This window comes from Ornithorhynchus anatinus, chromosome 7 (assembly GCF_004115215.2).
Source record: "Ornithorhynchus anatinus isolate Pmale09 chromosome 7, mOrnAna1.pri.v4, whole genome shotgun sequence".
In the NCBI taxonomy this organism is placed as follows: Eukaryota; Metazoa; Chordata; class Mammalia; order Monotremata; family Ornithorhynchidae; genus Ornithorhynchus; species Ornithorhynchus anatinus.
The window spans coordinates 43,247,723-43,264,347 of NC_041734.1; the positions used below are offsets into that span (position 1 = coordinate 43,247,723).

A 16,625-nucleotide genomic window follows, 5' to 3' on the forward strand; every position below is an offset into this window, starting at 1 on the left:
ATGCTCTGGAAACCAAGAGACCTGGTTCCAGTTGTGCTTGCTGGGGCCACGCCATCATCGGTGAAGCTTTCTAACTGAAGAACGTGCCCAGCGCATTCCGTGGGACGAGGCCAAGGGAAATTGGGAAGAATGGCCGGCTTGACCCGTGGGCTCTGGCGGGTGTGTGTGACACAACGCCAGCCTTGCGCTGCAGTCCCTCTGGCTCAAAGTGGCTCCTGCCCATAAAAAACTCTGCACGCACTTCACACTGTGCTGCCCGCCCTGGGGGGTGAAAGAGGGAGTTTGGGACTTATCTGTAGCATGTGGCCAGAACAGCAGGTCAGGTGTAGGTGTGGGGTATGGCCTCAAAACAAAACTGGATGCATTGTGGGGTGACTGTAACTAGTCCTTTCAGAGGCCTAAGACAGCAGTTTGACATAATTGCCACAGGAACTAGATGCCTTCTATCTTTCTTTGCCGATCACAGGTTTTGCAGCCCATGATGATGGCCTCTCCCGTCGAGAATGACAGAAGAAATGGTCTCGATGGCCTTTGCCCCTAAACTTCTTTTTCCTTATAACTCAGTCGGTAACGCCACCCCAGCAACCTGCTTCCGTCTTTCAACACTCACATTCAATCGACTGCCAGCTCTTCCTAAGCTACATCTCCACCCAAACAGCTGCCAACCCAATACAACGTCTGGTCGGATCACGGCTAGATTATTAAATCAGCTTCCTCGTTGGTCCTCCAGCCTCTCCAATCTATACCACAGGCGACTACCCAGATGCTCTTCATGTCTCACTCGGGCCTCATCTCTCCTCATCTCAGAATCCTCCATCGGCTTCCTGTCCCTCCCCAGCAAAAATAACTCTTCACCATCAGCTTCAAGGATTTCCATCAACCCACCCTGCCTTACCTTTCTGCTTCCTTTAACCACTATTCCCGGACTCACTCTCTTCATTCCTGCCAAACAAATCTAACTACCTCAGGCTCAACTCTCCCACCTTCATCCCCTCGCTCATGCTGTTCCCTCAACTTGGAACTCTCCCCTCTCCAAACCTGAGAGATCAGTCCTCCCAACATTCAAAATACTAGTAGTGGTGATAGTAATACTACTACTACTAATAATAGCCTCTGTTAAGTTCTTACTGTGTGCCAAGCACTGCTCTAAGCATCTAGGTACAAGATAATCAGGTCACAGTCTTCGTTCCACATGGGGTTCCTACTAAATAAGAGGCAGAACAGGTATCGAATCCCCATTTTCCAGATGAGGAAACTGAGGCATAGAAAAGTTAAGTGACCTGCCCAAGACCGCACACACATAGCAGGCAAAGGGAAGAGCTGGGATGAGTACCCAGGTCCTCTGACTCCCAGGCCTGTGCTCTTTCCACTAAGTCAGGCTTCTCTAAGCTCTCCTAAAATCCCACCTCTTTCAACGAGCCTTCCCTGGTAAATTCCCAGACCCCTAAATTGTGTAACCCCATCAGCTACTTCTACTGCTTCATGACCATGACCATACCCACCCTCAGTACTTGTGAATGCAGTGATTCGACTGTACGCCCAATTACTTACGTGGACTTGTATTTTTAAATGTCTTCATGTCTGTCTCCCTTATTAAAGTCAACTCCTTGTGGTCAGAGAATGTGCCTATTCTTTGTTTTGTACTTCCCAAAGCATCCAGTATTTGTTTTTATTGACCGCCGTACTAGGAGGCAGGCAAGGGCAGTACATTGCCAAATGCCTAGATGGGCATCCCCCGTGACAGCCAGCCACGGGCAGGACTAGGACTAGAACCCAAGTCTCCTGATCCTCAGAGCAGTGCTCTCTACCTGTAAGAGCCCCAGATCCTCAGAGGGAGGGGAAGCGGTACACAGGCACTACAAGTATACTCACATCTGCCACAACATGGGGCTAGAAAGCTAGTATATGGTTAGAGAATTAGAAAACAATCATCCCACATGAGCCTATCTGACCACCTCCCTCTGCGGGCTCAGAAATAAACAGCTTTTGTTCACGCACTTGGAGTGCATAATACCGCATGAGTTTCCCTTAATGCACTAGCAAGAATGCAACCCTCACGTTACAAGAGAACTGGAGGCATCAAGGACAACGTTACCAGAGAAAGGCACGGATTAAATTCTGAACTTCTACAGGTCCCAGCGGCCCAAAAGGGCGAACATCACACAGACACAAACGCATTACCCATGCTCTGCCAAAGGGAGGCCCAGACCAAGAGCTTGGCACCAGTTGAGCCACCACCCACAGTTCCTAGAATTTGGGCTCTGGGGGCTTATTTGGGCTTGCGCCAGTTTAGCGTGCCGTACTGTACCAAGCCCGGGCCTGGGAGTCAGATGGTCATGTCCACTTTTCTGCTGTGTGATCCTGGGCAAGTCACTTCACGTCTCCGTGCCTCAGTTCCCTCATCTGGAAGATAGGGATCGAGACTGAGCTCCACATGGGACAGTGACTATGTCCAACTCGATTTGCTTGTATCCACCTCAGTGCTAATACAGTGCCTGGCACATAGTAAGCACTTAAACATTATTATCATCATTGCTACTACTACTACTACTACTACTAATTGAGTATTCATTGGGCTCTTACTCCATACAAAACTCTGTAACAAGCATCATAATTTATATTAATGTCTGTCTCCCCCTCTACACTGTAAGCTGCCTGTAGGCCGGGAACGTGTCTGCTAACTCTGTTGTACTGTACTCTCCCAAATGCTTAGCCCAGTGCTCTGCACAAAGTAAGCACTCAGTAAATGCCACTGATGATGATGATGATAATAATAATTGTGGTATTCGTTAAGCATTTACTATGCAGCAAGCACTGTATGAAGCACAGGGGGAGATACAAGATAATCACGTCGGACACAGACCCTGTCCCACATGGGGCTTAGAGAAGGCAGGAGAACAGGTACTGTATACCCATTTCACAGAAGAGGGAACTGAGACAGAGAGAAGTTAAGTGCCTTGCCCATGGTCATACAGCAGGCAAGTGGTGGAGTGGGGACTAGAACCCTGGTCCTCTGACTATACTGAGCACGGACAAAGAATACGTTAGTGAGAATCAGACACAGTCCCCGGCACCCAAAGTATGAAGTGGGGAAGGGGCCTGGCAACGGATACATAAAGAAAGATAATACACCAAGGACCAAAAAGAAGGGAATAAATACAAATCTCAAGGTAATGTCCACTGGTTCCCCTCCATCCATACTGCTATGGCTCCCTTCAAAGAACTCCAGCAGATTAATAAGGTTTGGGCAAGACACCACTCTCCCCTCTCCCCCAGAAGGGGAAGGAAGTATAATGTTTTTACATTTCTCTTGCCTTTATCACCCAGATTTGGCCACCTGAGGCTGGCCAAGTTGCAAGGCTTGGGTGCCCATTCTCTGGGGGCAGTGGCAGGGATGGGAGAGGAATGGCCCCTTCAACCTCTGGAGCTGGACGGTCAGGCTAGCTCACCTCAAGCATCAGACAAGACCTGGGAGTTCCCACTCGGGACTGAAATGACCCTAAATGGTGGCTTTCTGACCTATTAGTTTGTGAAAGTCTAACCCCTCCTAGTCTTCAACACACCGAAAATCCCCATCCCCTTTTCACCCCCCATACTCCCAAAGTAAAGTGGGAACCCAGGCTGCAGGCCAATCTTCTTAAATTCGGGGGTTCATCCAGGCCCTGAAATTCCAGTGCCCCCAACATATGCCCAATGCAGAGCTCAGCCAGACCCCCCTTTCCTGACCCACCTCAGGTCTGGACCAGACTTGACCCCAACCCCAGGCTTCTGAGAAAACATTTGGGCAAGAGAAGAGAGTTGTCTTTTCTACCAAACACATCTCCTCTTTTAGCCGGGTTTTTCGGGCAAGGCCACGAGAGACTCACCTTCTGCGACCCATTGAGAGCCATTCCTTTGTGCAGTTTATTGAGGGGGCTTGGGCGAATGGTGGGGGGAAACGTCCAGATGGGACCTTGGTCTCCATCCTCAGCATCACCGTCACTGAAAAAGAAGGCACTATGAAATACATACTGAATTCATGAGGCATCAAAATTCACCAATGCAGGGAGGTTTACTTAAAAATCTTACTTTTCAAAGCATTCCTTGGAGCAATAAAAAGAATGGCAAAGGAGTCTGGTGGGAAAGTGGGGAGGAAGGAAACTTCCATTTTAGAACTTCCAGCAATAGACTGGCTATTAAGCTGAGCTAGGAGCTGCATGGAAGTGAACTGTATCGAGTGGTTGCTTTCAACCAGTACTGTGCCATTCTCCCAAGGCAGGTGAGGAGTCCAACTCTTGGTTAGATTAGATTAGTTCTAAAACTATTTTCCCACCTAAATGATTATGCAAAGTCTGAGATTGTGAAAGAGTGGGCCATCGAATCAGGATACATGTATACCTATGGAACTGAGAAAAAAACATTTACCCAGAAGGTAATCATTTCTTCCTCTCACCAGGATTTGAGTCTCCACCGCCAAAAATGAGGGACAGATTTCTAAATACACTACGATTTGGGGAACAAGCTTGGAACATGGTCTCTTAGGGAAAAGCATTTCATTACTTTCTGTTGAAAAATCAATCACTTTTCACCCAAGTTCTCCCGATCCACCATGTTTTCATCATGAAGCTATAGAGGATTAACATCTCCAGAGTTAACTAGGGCCTGGCCTGATGTTCTGTGCCTGGGAGGGCCCTGAACGTACATGTCAGAATCCTCAGAACTGGAATCCTCTCCGTGGCCCTCGGATTTCCAGCGCTTGTATCGGTCGATCAGCTCCATTAGGAATGAGGTTTTCTTGGTGTAGCGAGTGATAAACTTGTGCTTTAGTAATTCCTTAGCAGTTGGCCTCTGCAGAGACAGTAGAAATAAAAATGAAAACGCACTGCTAAAAAAGCATGGAGGAACAAAAGGTGCTTGGGTTTGGTTGGGTTCTCTCACAGCCCTCCTCTCATAGCTCCTCTCATTGCCACTGAACTTCACTGAGCCAGTACTTCTGAAGCTTGGCTGTGGTCAGAAAGTTCAGTACCTGAGAGTGTGTGGGGGATAAGGGGGGAGGGAGGAGGGGCCTCGAGTTTATCAGGAAAAGGGAATCGCTATAGAATGTGTTCACTGAATGCAGGCTAAATGGAGCACACGAGGCTAGAAACTCGAGAAGTGATGGGAATGATACTTACAAATCTGGGATCCTTGTTGAGACAGGCCTCCACAAACTCTTTAAAGGGCTTGCTGTGATGTCCCTCCAAAGTCGGAGGGTTATTTTTAGGAATGAGGAAGAGAACTCTCATTGGATGGAGGTCAGAGTTTGGAGGCTCTCCCTTGGCTAATTCAATGGCTGTAATGCCAAGAGACCAAATATCTGCCTGAAATGAGAAACGCCAAGAGATATAAAAACAACAGAGGAGACTGCAATGTTTCACTTGGTTTCAGCCAAGACAGACGGGAATCCAACGGATACACTTCACTCTGCAGTGACAAGACCTTCCTAGGAGTACAGGACATTTTGCCTCAGTCATACAATCAGTTACGGTCAGCCGGGAAAATGGCTACTCCCCTATCCTGCCGATACGAGTAGCAGTTGATGCCAGGTGAATAGAAAAGATAGCTCCCATTAATTTTACCACCAGTGTCGCCTCACCTCGGTGTGGGAGACTAGGCTAGCCATCCGGGGTATTTACTTACAGAACTGATTATGGGTTTGCTTACACCACTTCAACAAAGGCCTCACCCACCGAGGCAGGAGGTGATACCACTGTCCTGCCTGATACGAACCAAAGCCGGACACTACGCTGAATTATTGAATACAAAACACATGCCAGGGGCTGACGGAGGGAAACTGAAACACACAGATAGGCGACGACGAGAGCTAGATGTCTGTCTCAGCCCCCGGTAGACGGTGAGCCCCTCGAGAGCAGGGACTGTGTCTCTTCTACGATATCCAAGTGACTGACAGAATGCTCTGCACACAGTAGAAGGCTCAAGGAATATAAATGACACCGATGGTCCCCTTACTTTAAAGTCATAGGCTGACTGCTTGATAACCTCGGGTGCCATCCAGAAGGGAGTCCCCACAAAGGTATTTCGCTTAATCTGAGTGTCTGTGAGCTGTCCAGCCACGCCAAAATCTGCCAGCTTCACATCCCCTTGTTCAGAAAGCAGCACGTTGGCAGCTGTTTACACAAACACAGAAAACAAAGAGGGAATCAGGGATTTGGGTATTTGAGCCCTCTATTAAGACTCAGAGAGGATTACAAGGATTGCTTTGTTTACAAGAAGATGTAAACCCCTTGTGGGCAGGAAACAGGTCTACCAACAATGTTGAGGTGTACTCTCCCAAGCGCTTAGGACAGTGCTCTGCACACAGAAAGGGCTCAATAAATTCCACTGCTTGAGTGATAGTCTGGTGGTGGCCATTAATATTGCTCTAAAAAAAAAGGTAGCCAATGTGATTTGCTGGCTAAAAACCTTCCTGCCACAGTCAGCAGGTTCCGAAAGTAGAGGGATCACCCAGTTCCTGCAGGATGAGAGAGTTCCACAAGGCCAGAGACTTAACTCAGAGATCTGCAGCACAGCAGAATTTTATGGGGGCACAAACTGACACACTGTTAACCCATTCCTCAGATTTCCACTCTGTCCTCTTCATTTTACCATGAATACAGGGTCTTTAAGCACAACCACAAGAGATAAAACTGCTGACAAACTAGAAATACTATTGGGGGGGGCAGGGATGGGGGAAAAAGGGGCCAGAGGGAGAGAGGTTCTGTATGGGGTAGTTGATATTTCAGTCGTTGACCTCCCCAACCTAGCAGACTCTAATCTACAGAGAGATAATTCACTTCCAGGGTTGACTACCCCAAAAATGAGCATTTTTTGCATTTCTACTACTCTGACCGCTAGCTACCTTTCCTCCGAAATCACACCTGCTACAGAATAGTTTCCAGGAGTGCTGTAGTTTAGGCAGTAAGAACTGCACCACAGAAGCAAGATGAAGTCTATCAGAAAAGGCGCTGGATAGGAGATGAGAGCCTTGTTGATTCCCAGGTCATAACTACTGCTAACTCACCCCATTGAATTCTTTACGCCAGAAATGAATGAAGGCCAACTCTATTTCAATAATTTCTTGGCTACAACCCAACATTTCCTTTACAGTGCAATTAGTCGACAAAAGTGAAAACTGACTTCCCTAGGAGACATGCCCTGAGGATACAGAACCCCAAGCCTCTGATCTCTCTTTGCTCTCTACACATCCCCATTCCTTTCATGGCTCCTTTCACAGATTAATGAAAGTATCGCCTCTTTCACTTTATATGAATTTTCTCAAGAAGTAGCATTTTGGGGGGGTATACATTTCAAAAAACTGTCTCAATAGCAAATACCCTTTTTGGAAGAGACATTAAGAGGAGGTGAGGGCTTCTCTGACCTCAATTTGTAACCCACCCACCCCTCCACCCCCACGCCACAGACACTTACTTTCCCTGCCTGAAATGAGGAGGGCAGTTATCTTAATTAACAGTGACCTTTTCATTTCCGTTTGAAGCCATCCCCAATTTTCCCATGCATCTAACCTACTTCCTAAAACCAACACACCATTCTGTGACATCATCATCATCCGGGTTAGATTACTTCTCTAACTTTTGAGTTCCCTGTTGTGCTTGTTTACATAGTGTTCTAAATGGGCTCTTTGATAGGACAGAAAAAGCGTCACCTTTGATGTCCCGGTGGATCTTCCTCTCTGAATGCAGATAATCCAAACCCTTTAGAATTTCCCGCAGGATAGTGGCGATGTAAGTCTCCTCCAAGGGGCCTGGCTTCAGCTGGAACGCAGCACAGAAAAGAAGAATTAATGTAGCCTTGTGGCTAGACACAAAAAAGTCTATCCGGCTGGCTAATTTTTCATTAGCCTACTAAAATACAGACCCCATTTCAGGCAGGTCAAAAACAACTAAAATGTCAACAACTTCCTTACCCTTTCTCTCTCTGATCAATTTCACCACCCCTTCCATCCCGCCTGCCTCAGGCTACTGCAGGTATCCACAACGGCTTCTGAGCAACCTGGGAAAATGACCGCTGACTTTTCTCATCCTAAAACGGAAGCAGGAGCAGAAATGTTTAAAGTGCTTCCTTCCCCTGAGGCTCACCTGGACAAGTGTTCGCCTTCCACTTATCACGGGTGAGAGGGCAAAGGTATATTGGGCATAACTGAACAAATGTGCAAGAGAGTGGAAAGAAGAGATAGGAGACAGAAAGACAGAGGAAAAGGTTATAAGAGGAAGTAAAGAGGAAAATAATGGACAAGGTGAGGAAACAGAACAGGATAGTCTGTTATCTCCCACAGCACTTTTATAACAAAGTCTTGATCAACTGAGCAGATCCTCCACCAGGTGTATGGCGAAGAGGGCAGGGAAGGAAACACTCTCCATCCTGATGGCCAGGTGGAGGTGGCAGGAAGTCCCTAGGGGCCAGGCCCATTATGTTCCAAAGGGGTTTCTGACACCACTAGAAAAATGTGACTAAAAAGCACAAACCCTCATTCGTACCTTCCCCTCCAGACATTCACGTGTCCAAACGTGCATAGAGATTTCTTCATACCTCACACACGTACACCAACATATGTTCATTTTCCATTCATGTGGATGCACATTTGCATGTCTACTTACATATACATGGGGATCCCCTTCTCTCATCACACAGTCACCCGTGCCACTCCACCCACATAGACACAAATCCCTCTTTCAGGAACCCACAAATGTGCTTATACAGAAAGACAAACACCTCAACCTGGGGCACACTCAGAAAGGGAACCCCACATGGACAGACAGATACACACTGGAAACAGAGTGACATGAAATCTCAGGGCCAAGGGAAAGACAATGGCAGAGGCAGAACACTAGGGAACAACAGACAAAAGGGAAAAGGGAAATCAGAGAAAAGGGATGAGAGTTTCATTGTCTAATCTGGATATTTCTGTTGGTTCAGATATAGTTCAAGTGACCATAAATATCTCAACCGCTCCTAAAACTAACATCTTAAAACCAAATAACAGTGAGGCAAATTAGAGCTAGGGTTAATGTGCCACAACGAACGAAGGATTTGTGTTTTTCAAGAATCCCAGCAAACTGTTCAAAAGAAATTATAAACAGTTCTTTTTTTCCCTTTGTTTATGAGCATCTATTTCAAGGCAGCAAAGGAGGTGGATTAATCAGAAACACCTATGTAGGAGTCACTAATGCTGACCAACAAACAACCATCCCATCACTCCCCACCAAGTCGTAGCCACAGAACTGGAACACTGGCCATGGGGAGCATCAGGAAGGAGAGGCATGCAGGGAAGCCAAAAGAACCAGGTGGCGAGAGGCCCCCTGTGTCTTGCCCATGTTCCCAGGACTCGCTCTCTCCCTCTCTGACTGCCTCTTCCCACTCCTACCACAAATACTCCTTCCACCGTCCCTACCTCCCATCACTGGGCAGGGTTCTAATGCTAATCTAAAGAAGCCTGGGAGTCAGAAGGTCATGGGTTCTAATCCCGGCTCTGCCACTTGTCTGCGATGTGACCTTGGGAGACTCACTTCACTTCTCTGGGCCTCAGTTACATCTGCAAAAGGGGGATTGAGACTCTGAGCCCCATATGGGATAAGGACTACGTCCAACCTGATTTGCTTGTATCCATCCCAGCGCTTAGTACACATAGGAAACACTTAAATATCATAATTATTATTATATTGTTATTGCTATTATTAATAACGATAATATCATTTACAGGGAGCTAAACTGCCTAAATGTCATTCCTTCAGCCTTTTCTCGCAGCCATTGGCTAAAAAGGAGTCACAGATCTTTTCAGTCAGCTGGTAATATGTAAAGGACTGTGGGTGGCTATTACATCACTGCCCACACAGTTAGCTCTCGATAAATATGGATGGCTTGACTGACTGACTGGTTGAAGGGCAGAGTGGTATTGTTCCTTCCACTGATTTTTTTCTGGATGATCGGTTTGGTCTTTGGCCTTCCCTGCTTCCTTATCTGGCCAGCCAGCTATGCGCAGCTAGTAGTTGGGGCAGCCAGATTCCTCTGCGCTAGGCCTCCAGTGCTGCAGATAGCAGCACCGCACAGCTTTCTGGCAAAAGCAGCTTGGTCCTGAAGCCACATGCCAACTATAATTCCTGACAAAAGTGTCAAGGAGTATTTAGATGAAAAGCCTCATAAGTGCAAAGAAGGAGGGAGAGAGTGAAAAGGTCAGTATTAACTGGTCCTTTAATACAAAATGTAAGAAAATGAAGATTTCAAAGAGGGCAGCATAAGAAAAAAGCATAAGAATTGACAAACATATGTGGGTGGAATTTGGTGTTGTGCATTCTGGGTCTTAGAGAGAATGAAAATTTCGAGAGGCAGGTAGGTAGGACTCTGACCTAACCCACGGAAATAAAGCAACAGCTTTTGAGATCTGCACCTGAACACTCTCCAGCAAACTCTTCCTGAGTTATTTGCCAATCTCCAACTAAACATCAGCTGATGGCTCGTTCTTCTGTTCTAAGTCTGCCCAGAGAAGCCCTCTGCTGAGGCTCTTCTGGTTTCAGATGGCTCACAGATAAGAATTCTTCTGTGGTGCATCAAGAAAACCAACCTCAGGAGAGGATAGGCAGCAAACACACTATCTCCTCTCCCCACCCTGGACTGGGCAGAGTAAAGGGAACGATGATCTACTCAAGGGCATCTTTTCCCTCCCAACAGCTATCACCAACCCTGGGGAAGAATAGGGGCAGGGAATGCAGAGAAAAGGGAAAGTTTCTATAACACAAATAATACATCTGTAAAATGGAACTGCTTACTCCAAGGTCCTCCATTCATAAAGCCCACATTCCATGCCAAAACAGCACAACAGAAAAAAAAAATTCAGTGTCCCAAAAAGATTTGTTTTCTCCAGTGTTGTACTTCCTCTGGAAGATGAAATAAACTGGATTTCCCTGGAAGGCAGGGTGAGAACTGTGTATACTTTTAATTTTCTGCATCCAAGAGAGAAAACAGGAAGACAGGCATATGGAGCATTCAAACAAAGGGAAGAAGTTTTTTCTAGGAGGGGGAAAAAAACTCAATGAGCAACAGGTTACTGGGAGAGGGAGATTACTAGTTCTGTCAGATCAGAGACTCAAAAAAAAACAACCCATATGCATGTAGAGGTCATCTCAAAATGACAGGGTCAAAGATGACGTGTGCTTTTCCCTGAATGTAGTGTTGTGATTGTTTTATAAAGGGGAGCTATTTTAAATAAACTTCATTAAAGGTCAGAAGGCAACATTTTTGATCTTATGATGAAAGGAAGATGAGTAGGAGAGAGGCTAATGAGAGATTCAAAGGTTCCAACTCGGAGATGCATACAATCCAATTACTTTTGGGCAAGGAGGATAGGCAAACAGGCGAGGCATATGAGGGCGCCTGCATACCCTTAGAATTTGGGGGTGAGGAGGAACCATCTTCAAACAACATTCAGAGCATGCAGCTGTCCTGTCCATATTAACCCCGCAAAGCATTTCTAGGGTTTAATCAATCAACGGTGTTCACTGCACAACTGCTGTTGAGCAAAAATCACATCTCCTCCAAGAGGTCTTCCGGGACTAGGCACTTTTTCACCCTGACTCCTTGTCTTTTCTGTATTACCTAAGCATTTGGATCTGCACCCTTTGAGCACTTGACATTCACCCCACTCTCAGCTCCACAGCACTTATGTACATACCTGTAATTTATCTATTTACAGTCTGTTCCCCCGCACCCAGGCTGTAAGCTCATTGTGGGCAGGGAACGTGAACACCAACTCTCCCAAGCTCTTAGTAGGGGGTTCTGCATACTGTGAGCACTCAATAAACATCACTGATCGCTTACAGCACTTGGGCTAGTACAATGAAAATAGAATATATGATCCCCCGCCCTCAAGGAGCTTACAACTAGAGGGGGAGATGGGATGCTTATATAAATTACAGGAAGGGGAAGGTAACAGAAAATAGATAATAGAATGTACACTAATGCCACGGGGGTATTACTACCTAAATGCTTAGGTGGCAGTTGGAGGACATCAAGTGGGGAAAGTAGAGATTAAACAGAGGTTCAGGCAGGGTCAGCCAAGGGAAGATCTGCTGGCGGCACAGCTACAACAATAATCGCTCATTCAATAGTGTTTACTAAGGGCCTACTGTGGGCAGAATACCGTGCCTTCCACGATAAGGAAAGATTCTGCTCAGCACGAAGTGAAAGGAATGAAGTGCACATACTCAACTACCTATTCTCCCTTCCATCAAGCTGCAAACCCAGCAAGAGGGGAATGGCAGTGTCATGGCAACTCCGTTCTTCTCCACGATCATGAGAGCACTTAGCACACTCCTACCACCGAGACAGTATCGAAAGGGGATAAATCAATCAATAGTGGTATCTACTGAGCGCTTACTAGGGGCAGCACTGTACTAAGGAGAGTACAATACATCTGCTGAATTAGCAGGCCTGTTCCCTGCCTGTAATGAGCTTACAGTCTAGAGGAGGGAAGGGTCTTCTCTTTCGAAGACCCCAGCTTTCCACTCGCCTGCTGATTGTTTTCTTCGAATTGTTCTCACAGGAAAGGGGATGGAGAGAGAGAGGGTGAAATGGCTGTCCCAAGAGCTGGGCCAAATTCCCAGTGCAATTAGTTGGATGTACCAAATTCTTACTAGTTAGCTCTTATCTGCCCATGTTTCCAATGCTTATAACCAACCAAACTTCTTACCAAGTCCAGCGCTGATCCGCCTCCCAAATACTCCATGATAATCCACAGCTTGGTACTCTGCAAATAATTAAGAAGAAAATGGGTCTGAATACTAAGGGATGGTCAGTCTTCAAACAGAGAGTAGAAGGAATTTGGGAGGGGCGTGACCATGCTCTGCTGAGTTCCTCATGCAGCTAACCAGTCATCTTCTCCAGAGTGGACTGACACACCCCCTCTGCGGAGGAATGAGTCAGAGGATTCCAGGCTTCACGTCAACATTCAACAGGTCTATCCCAGGATAGAGAAATCAGAACAGGAAAAGGTTCCGCCCAGCACCATCCTTCCCCCTTCCCTCCCACCCTGACACAACACGAATACACCCCTTTTCAACAGCCTCCTATAATGAGACATGAGGTCACACCGGATTAAAACCCTGAGGGAAATAAAATGGATGACCTAAACCAAGATAAACAAAGAAATAAAGGCATCTTCAAATTGCCTCGACTCAATTTCTGCTCTGAGGAGGCCACGAGGAATGGCAGCATCGATGCAAACTGGTACGGTGGGTCCAGATCAGGAGAAAGGCGTTAAGGAGCCTTGGATTCGTGATCCACCAGAGAGGGTGGAGGAGTCACTGAGCAGTTTAGACACTAATATCTGGGAAGGGCCTGCTTCTGCTTTTCAGTCGGAAGCAGCTGGTTGCCGTTATTTCACACAGGATAGGGGAGGCACTGAAAAACGATTTAGATGGTCAGATCACAATTAAGTCTCCTGTCACAACCAGGAGTTAAACTCCAAGAAGACAAAGCCGACAGCTGTGAAGGAAGCAGATTTGGAAGAGAAGATTTTTGTGAGAGATCTAACCTCTGGCTCCCACCCACCAATCCCCAAACGTCTGTTGTTGGTCTTCTCCCATATCTCTGATGGCGCACACTGCTGAACAGGACTCATCTAGGTCCAATGCTTAGAACAGTGCTCGGCACAAAGTAAGTGCTTAACAAAAACCATCATTATTATTATTATTTTAAAAGAGGGGAAAAAACTCCAGATGTTCCCTGAGCATACCAGGTCCCCTTCTGCGAAAAAAAAAAAAAAAAAGGAGGGGGGAATTATGGTAAAGGTGCTCCTCAATGAGCATGCCTCCTTATTCTGCATTTGTGTGTGACTGTGGATAATAATGATAATAATAATAATTGTGGTATTTAAGCACTTACCCCGTGCCAGGCACTGTACTAAGGGCTGGGCTAGAAATAAGATAATCCAGATAATCTCTGGCCCACAAAGGACTCACAGTCATCATCCCCATTTTACAAATGAGGAAACTAAGGCACAGAGAAGCAAAGTGACTTGCCCAAGGTCACACAGCAGACAAGTGGTGGAGCCAGGATTAGAACCCAGGTCTTCCACCTCCCGGGCCCGTGCTCTCTCCACTAGGCCACAGTGTGGATGCCAAATTCTCTCCCGTTCACTAAGCAAGCACATAAGAGGACGACTGATTTCTTGCAGATCCAACAGGAAACAGGGTAAAGCTGTCCACACTTTGCAGTTGTTGCCATCAACGAGAACCCCGAGAACCTTATCCCAGAAGCAGTAACGGAGAGATTACCTTTAAGTAAGAGCCAAAGTAGCGAGTGATGTAGGGGCTGTCACACTGGCTCAGCACTGTGATTTCCTGCTGAATGTCTTCGATCTCATCTTCCGCCTCCTCCAGGTCAATGATCTTGATGGCCACCACCTCCTTGGTGCGATTGTCAATCCCCTTGTACACTTCTCCAAACGATCCTTTTCCAATCCTTTCTAATTTGGTAAATAGCTCCTCTGGGTCCACCCGGGAGTGCTAGAAAAAGAGAGATGTCCACTCACAAATGGAAATCCTCAGGCACAAGGGGTTGCAAGTCTTTTGAACTTTCTCCAGGCCCATGTGTCACCGTGGGTCCACCGTGGGAGATGTCGGGAGGTTGACATCTCCACTAGGATGCAATGCTCTTCCACATATTAAGAGCCTCCTTCTGGCAAACTCTCCTGCCATCAGGGAGAACCCAAGGCTTGGCTATGCCAGGAAAGGGGAGGAGGGACTCCTTTAAGTAGCGCTAGGTGGCCTCTGTCTTCTCATCTCACCCATTTTTAAGTACCAAAAAGCAGGATTTTCATTTTCCCTAAAGTAAGAGGACACTTGCCCCCTTAATGGACTGTCAGAGACCAAGTTTCCCACTCTCTTTGGGCTGGTGATTCAATCCTGAAAAGAAGTTTCCTGTCTCTGGCCCAGTGATAACCTTCTAGGGCAGGTATCCTATTCTCTCAGATGTGAGACTATTCACTCAGATGTGAGAATCCTCTGTGAAAGTTAGTCCTATTTACCTGTGGTGTACACTGAACATCCCCGTCCCCACAACACCGTAAACACACAACTTGCAGAATTTCGGCAGCAGTTTCGGGAGGTTGATATTTTAGGTTCAGATACTACTCTAGGGCCATTCTAAAATACTCTGAGGTACTTAGAACAAAATACTTTCCTGGAGATAGTCAAGTAAATTCTACAGAAAAATCCATAAACTCACATAAGCTGCAGAAAAGGGGTATAAAATACATCTCTCAACTTTCAGTAATCGGTAAAAACTTCCTACATCAAAAATAATATCTGAAACAAAATCTGATTCCCTATCTAGAATTTCACAGCATTAAGCATCTGGTTCATTAGATTATATGTTCCTAAGGAGTAGGGCTGTTGTCTTTAACTTCTTTTACTCAACTCCTCAAAAACCTCTAATGGCTACGGGAAGGAGTGTTGCTCAGTGGAAAGAGCCTGGACTTCGGTGTCAGAGGTCATGGGTTCGACTCCCGGCTCTGCCTGTCAGCTTTGTGACTGCGGGCAAGTCACTTAACTTCTCTGTGCCTCAGTTACCTCATCTGTAAAATGGAGATTAACTGTGGGCCTCACGTGGGACCACCTGATTACCCTGTATCTACCCCAGTGCTTAGAACAGTGCTCGGCATATAGTAAGCGCTTAAATACCAACATTATTACTCAATTCCCTCTCTATCAAACAGCTCTCCTTTGTTCATACCTGCTCTCTTCACCTAAGTACACCCCAAATCCACTCTCTGCTTCTCCCAAGTAAACTTTCTTATTGTACCTCATTCTCGATTCCTGTTCCCAAACCACTGCCCAAGTCTCAAACTCTCTTCCCACTTCCAATTCACCAGAACATACTCCTCTCCATCTTCAAAACTCTCCTGAAAATTCTCCTCTACCAAGAGGCATTCCCCAACTAATTTCCCCTACCCATCTCATAGCACATGCACTCCCACACTGCCCCCCCGCATTTATTTTTCCTTGCTCTTGCTGTTATCAAATGCAACCGCAAATCTTCCTCCATTGTTCGTCCAGTATGTATACCATTTATGCCAGCCTTTCTTCCCCCCATTCAGATTGTAAATTCTCTGAGGGCCAGGACCAGGTGTCTTACTTTCACGGTACACTCCCATGCACCCTGTACCGGACTCTGTACACAGTAGGTGTTTAATGAAAGCTACTGAATTTTATATGTTCCCCAAGCACCTAAGAGTTCTTTGCTCAATAAATACTACTGATACTCATATTGTACTCTGTACACTGAAATAATCACTTGAGAAAACATTTATGACTTTCGGGATTGATAAATTAGGTCACGCCACCTCTTTCCATCAGTTGCTCACGCAAAATCCTACTTGCTGTGTGTGACAAGCCTGCTAATTCTAGCCACTGCTGCCCTCAGTTTCGGGAATGTTACGAAGACTCCCAAGTTGCTTCCTGTTAAAAACGCCTCCAGCGCCTCGCAGCACAAGTGCTATCAAAAGCCATACCCTTATTGTCGCACACGGCACCGTAAGAGTTTTAAAATAATCACTGTAATTGTATTTAGGAATACTACTAAATACAACCTTAAAT

The 16,625-nt window shown here is 46.3% G+C and overlaps 1 protein-coding gene across 4 annotated transcripts in view; it reads right to left on the reverse strand.

The window, feature by feature from the left end:
• Positions 1-16,625, reverse strand: part of STK25 (serine/threonine kinase 25) — a 38,438-nt gene that overhangs the window by 9,252 nt on the left and 12,561 nt on the right. For all 4 annotated transcript variants that reach the window (XR_486267.2, XR_005660164.1, XM_007669125.2 and 1 more), the window contains exons 3-9: positions 14,304-14,534; positions 12,719-12,775; positions 7,682-7,790; positions 5,989-6,146; positions 5,154-5,339; positions 4,682-4,827; positions 3,867-3,981 (exon numbers count right to left, since the gene is read on the reverse strand). Coding sequence is in view for 2 of the 4 variants with exons in the window: in XM_007669125.2 (XP_007667315.1) it covers positions 3,867-3,981; positions 4,682-4,827; positions 5,154-5,339; positions 5,989-6,146; positions 7,682-7,790; positions 12,719-12,775; positions 14,304-14,534 (1,002 nt within the window). In the remaining 2 variants the exon portion in view is untranslated. The remainder of the gene's footprint in view (positions 1-3,866; positions 3,982-4,681; positions 4,828-5,153; positions 5,340-5,988; positions 6,147-7,681; positions 7,791-12,718; positions 12,776-14,303; positions 14,535-16,625) is intronic.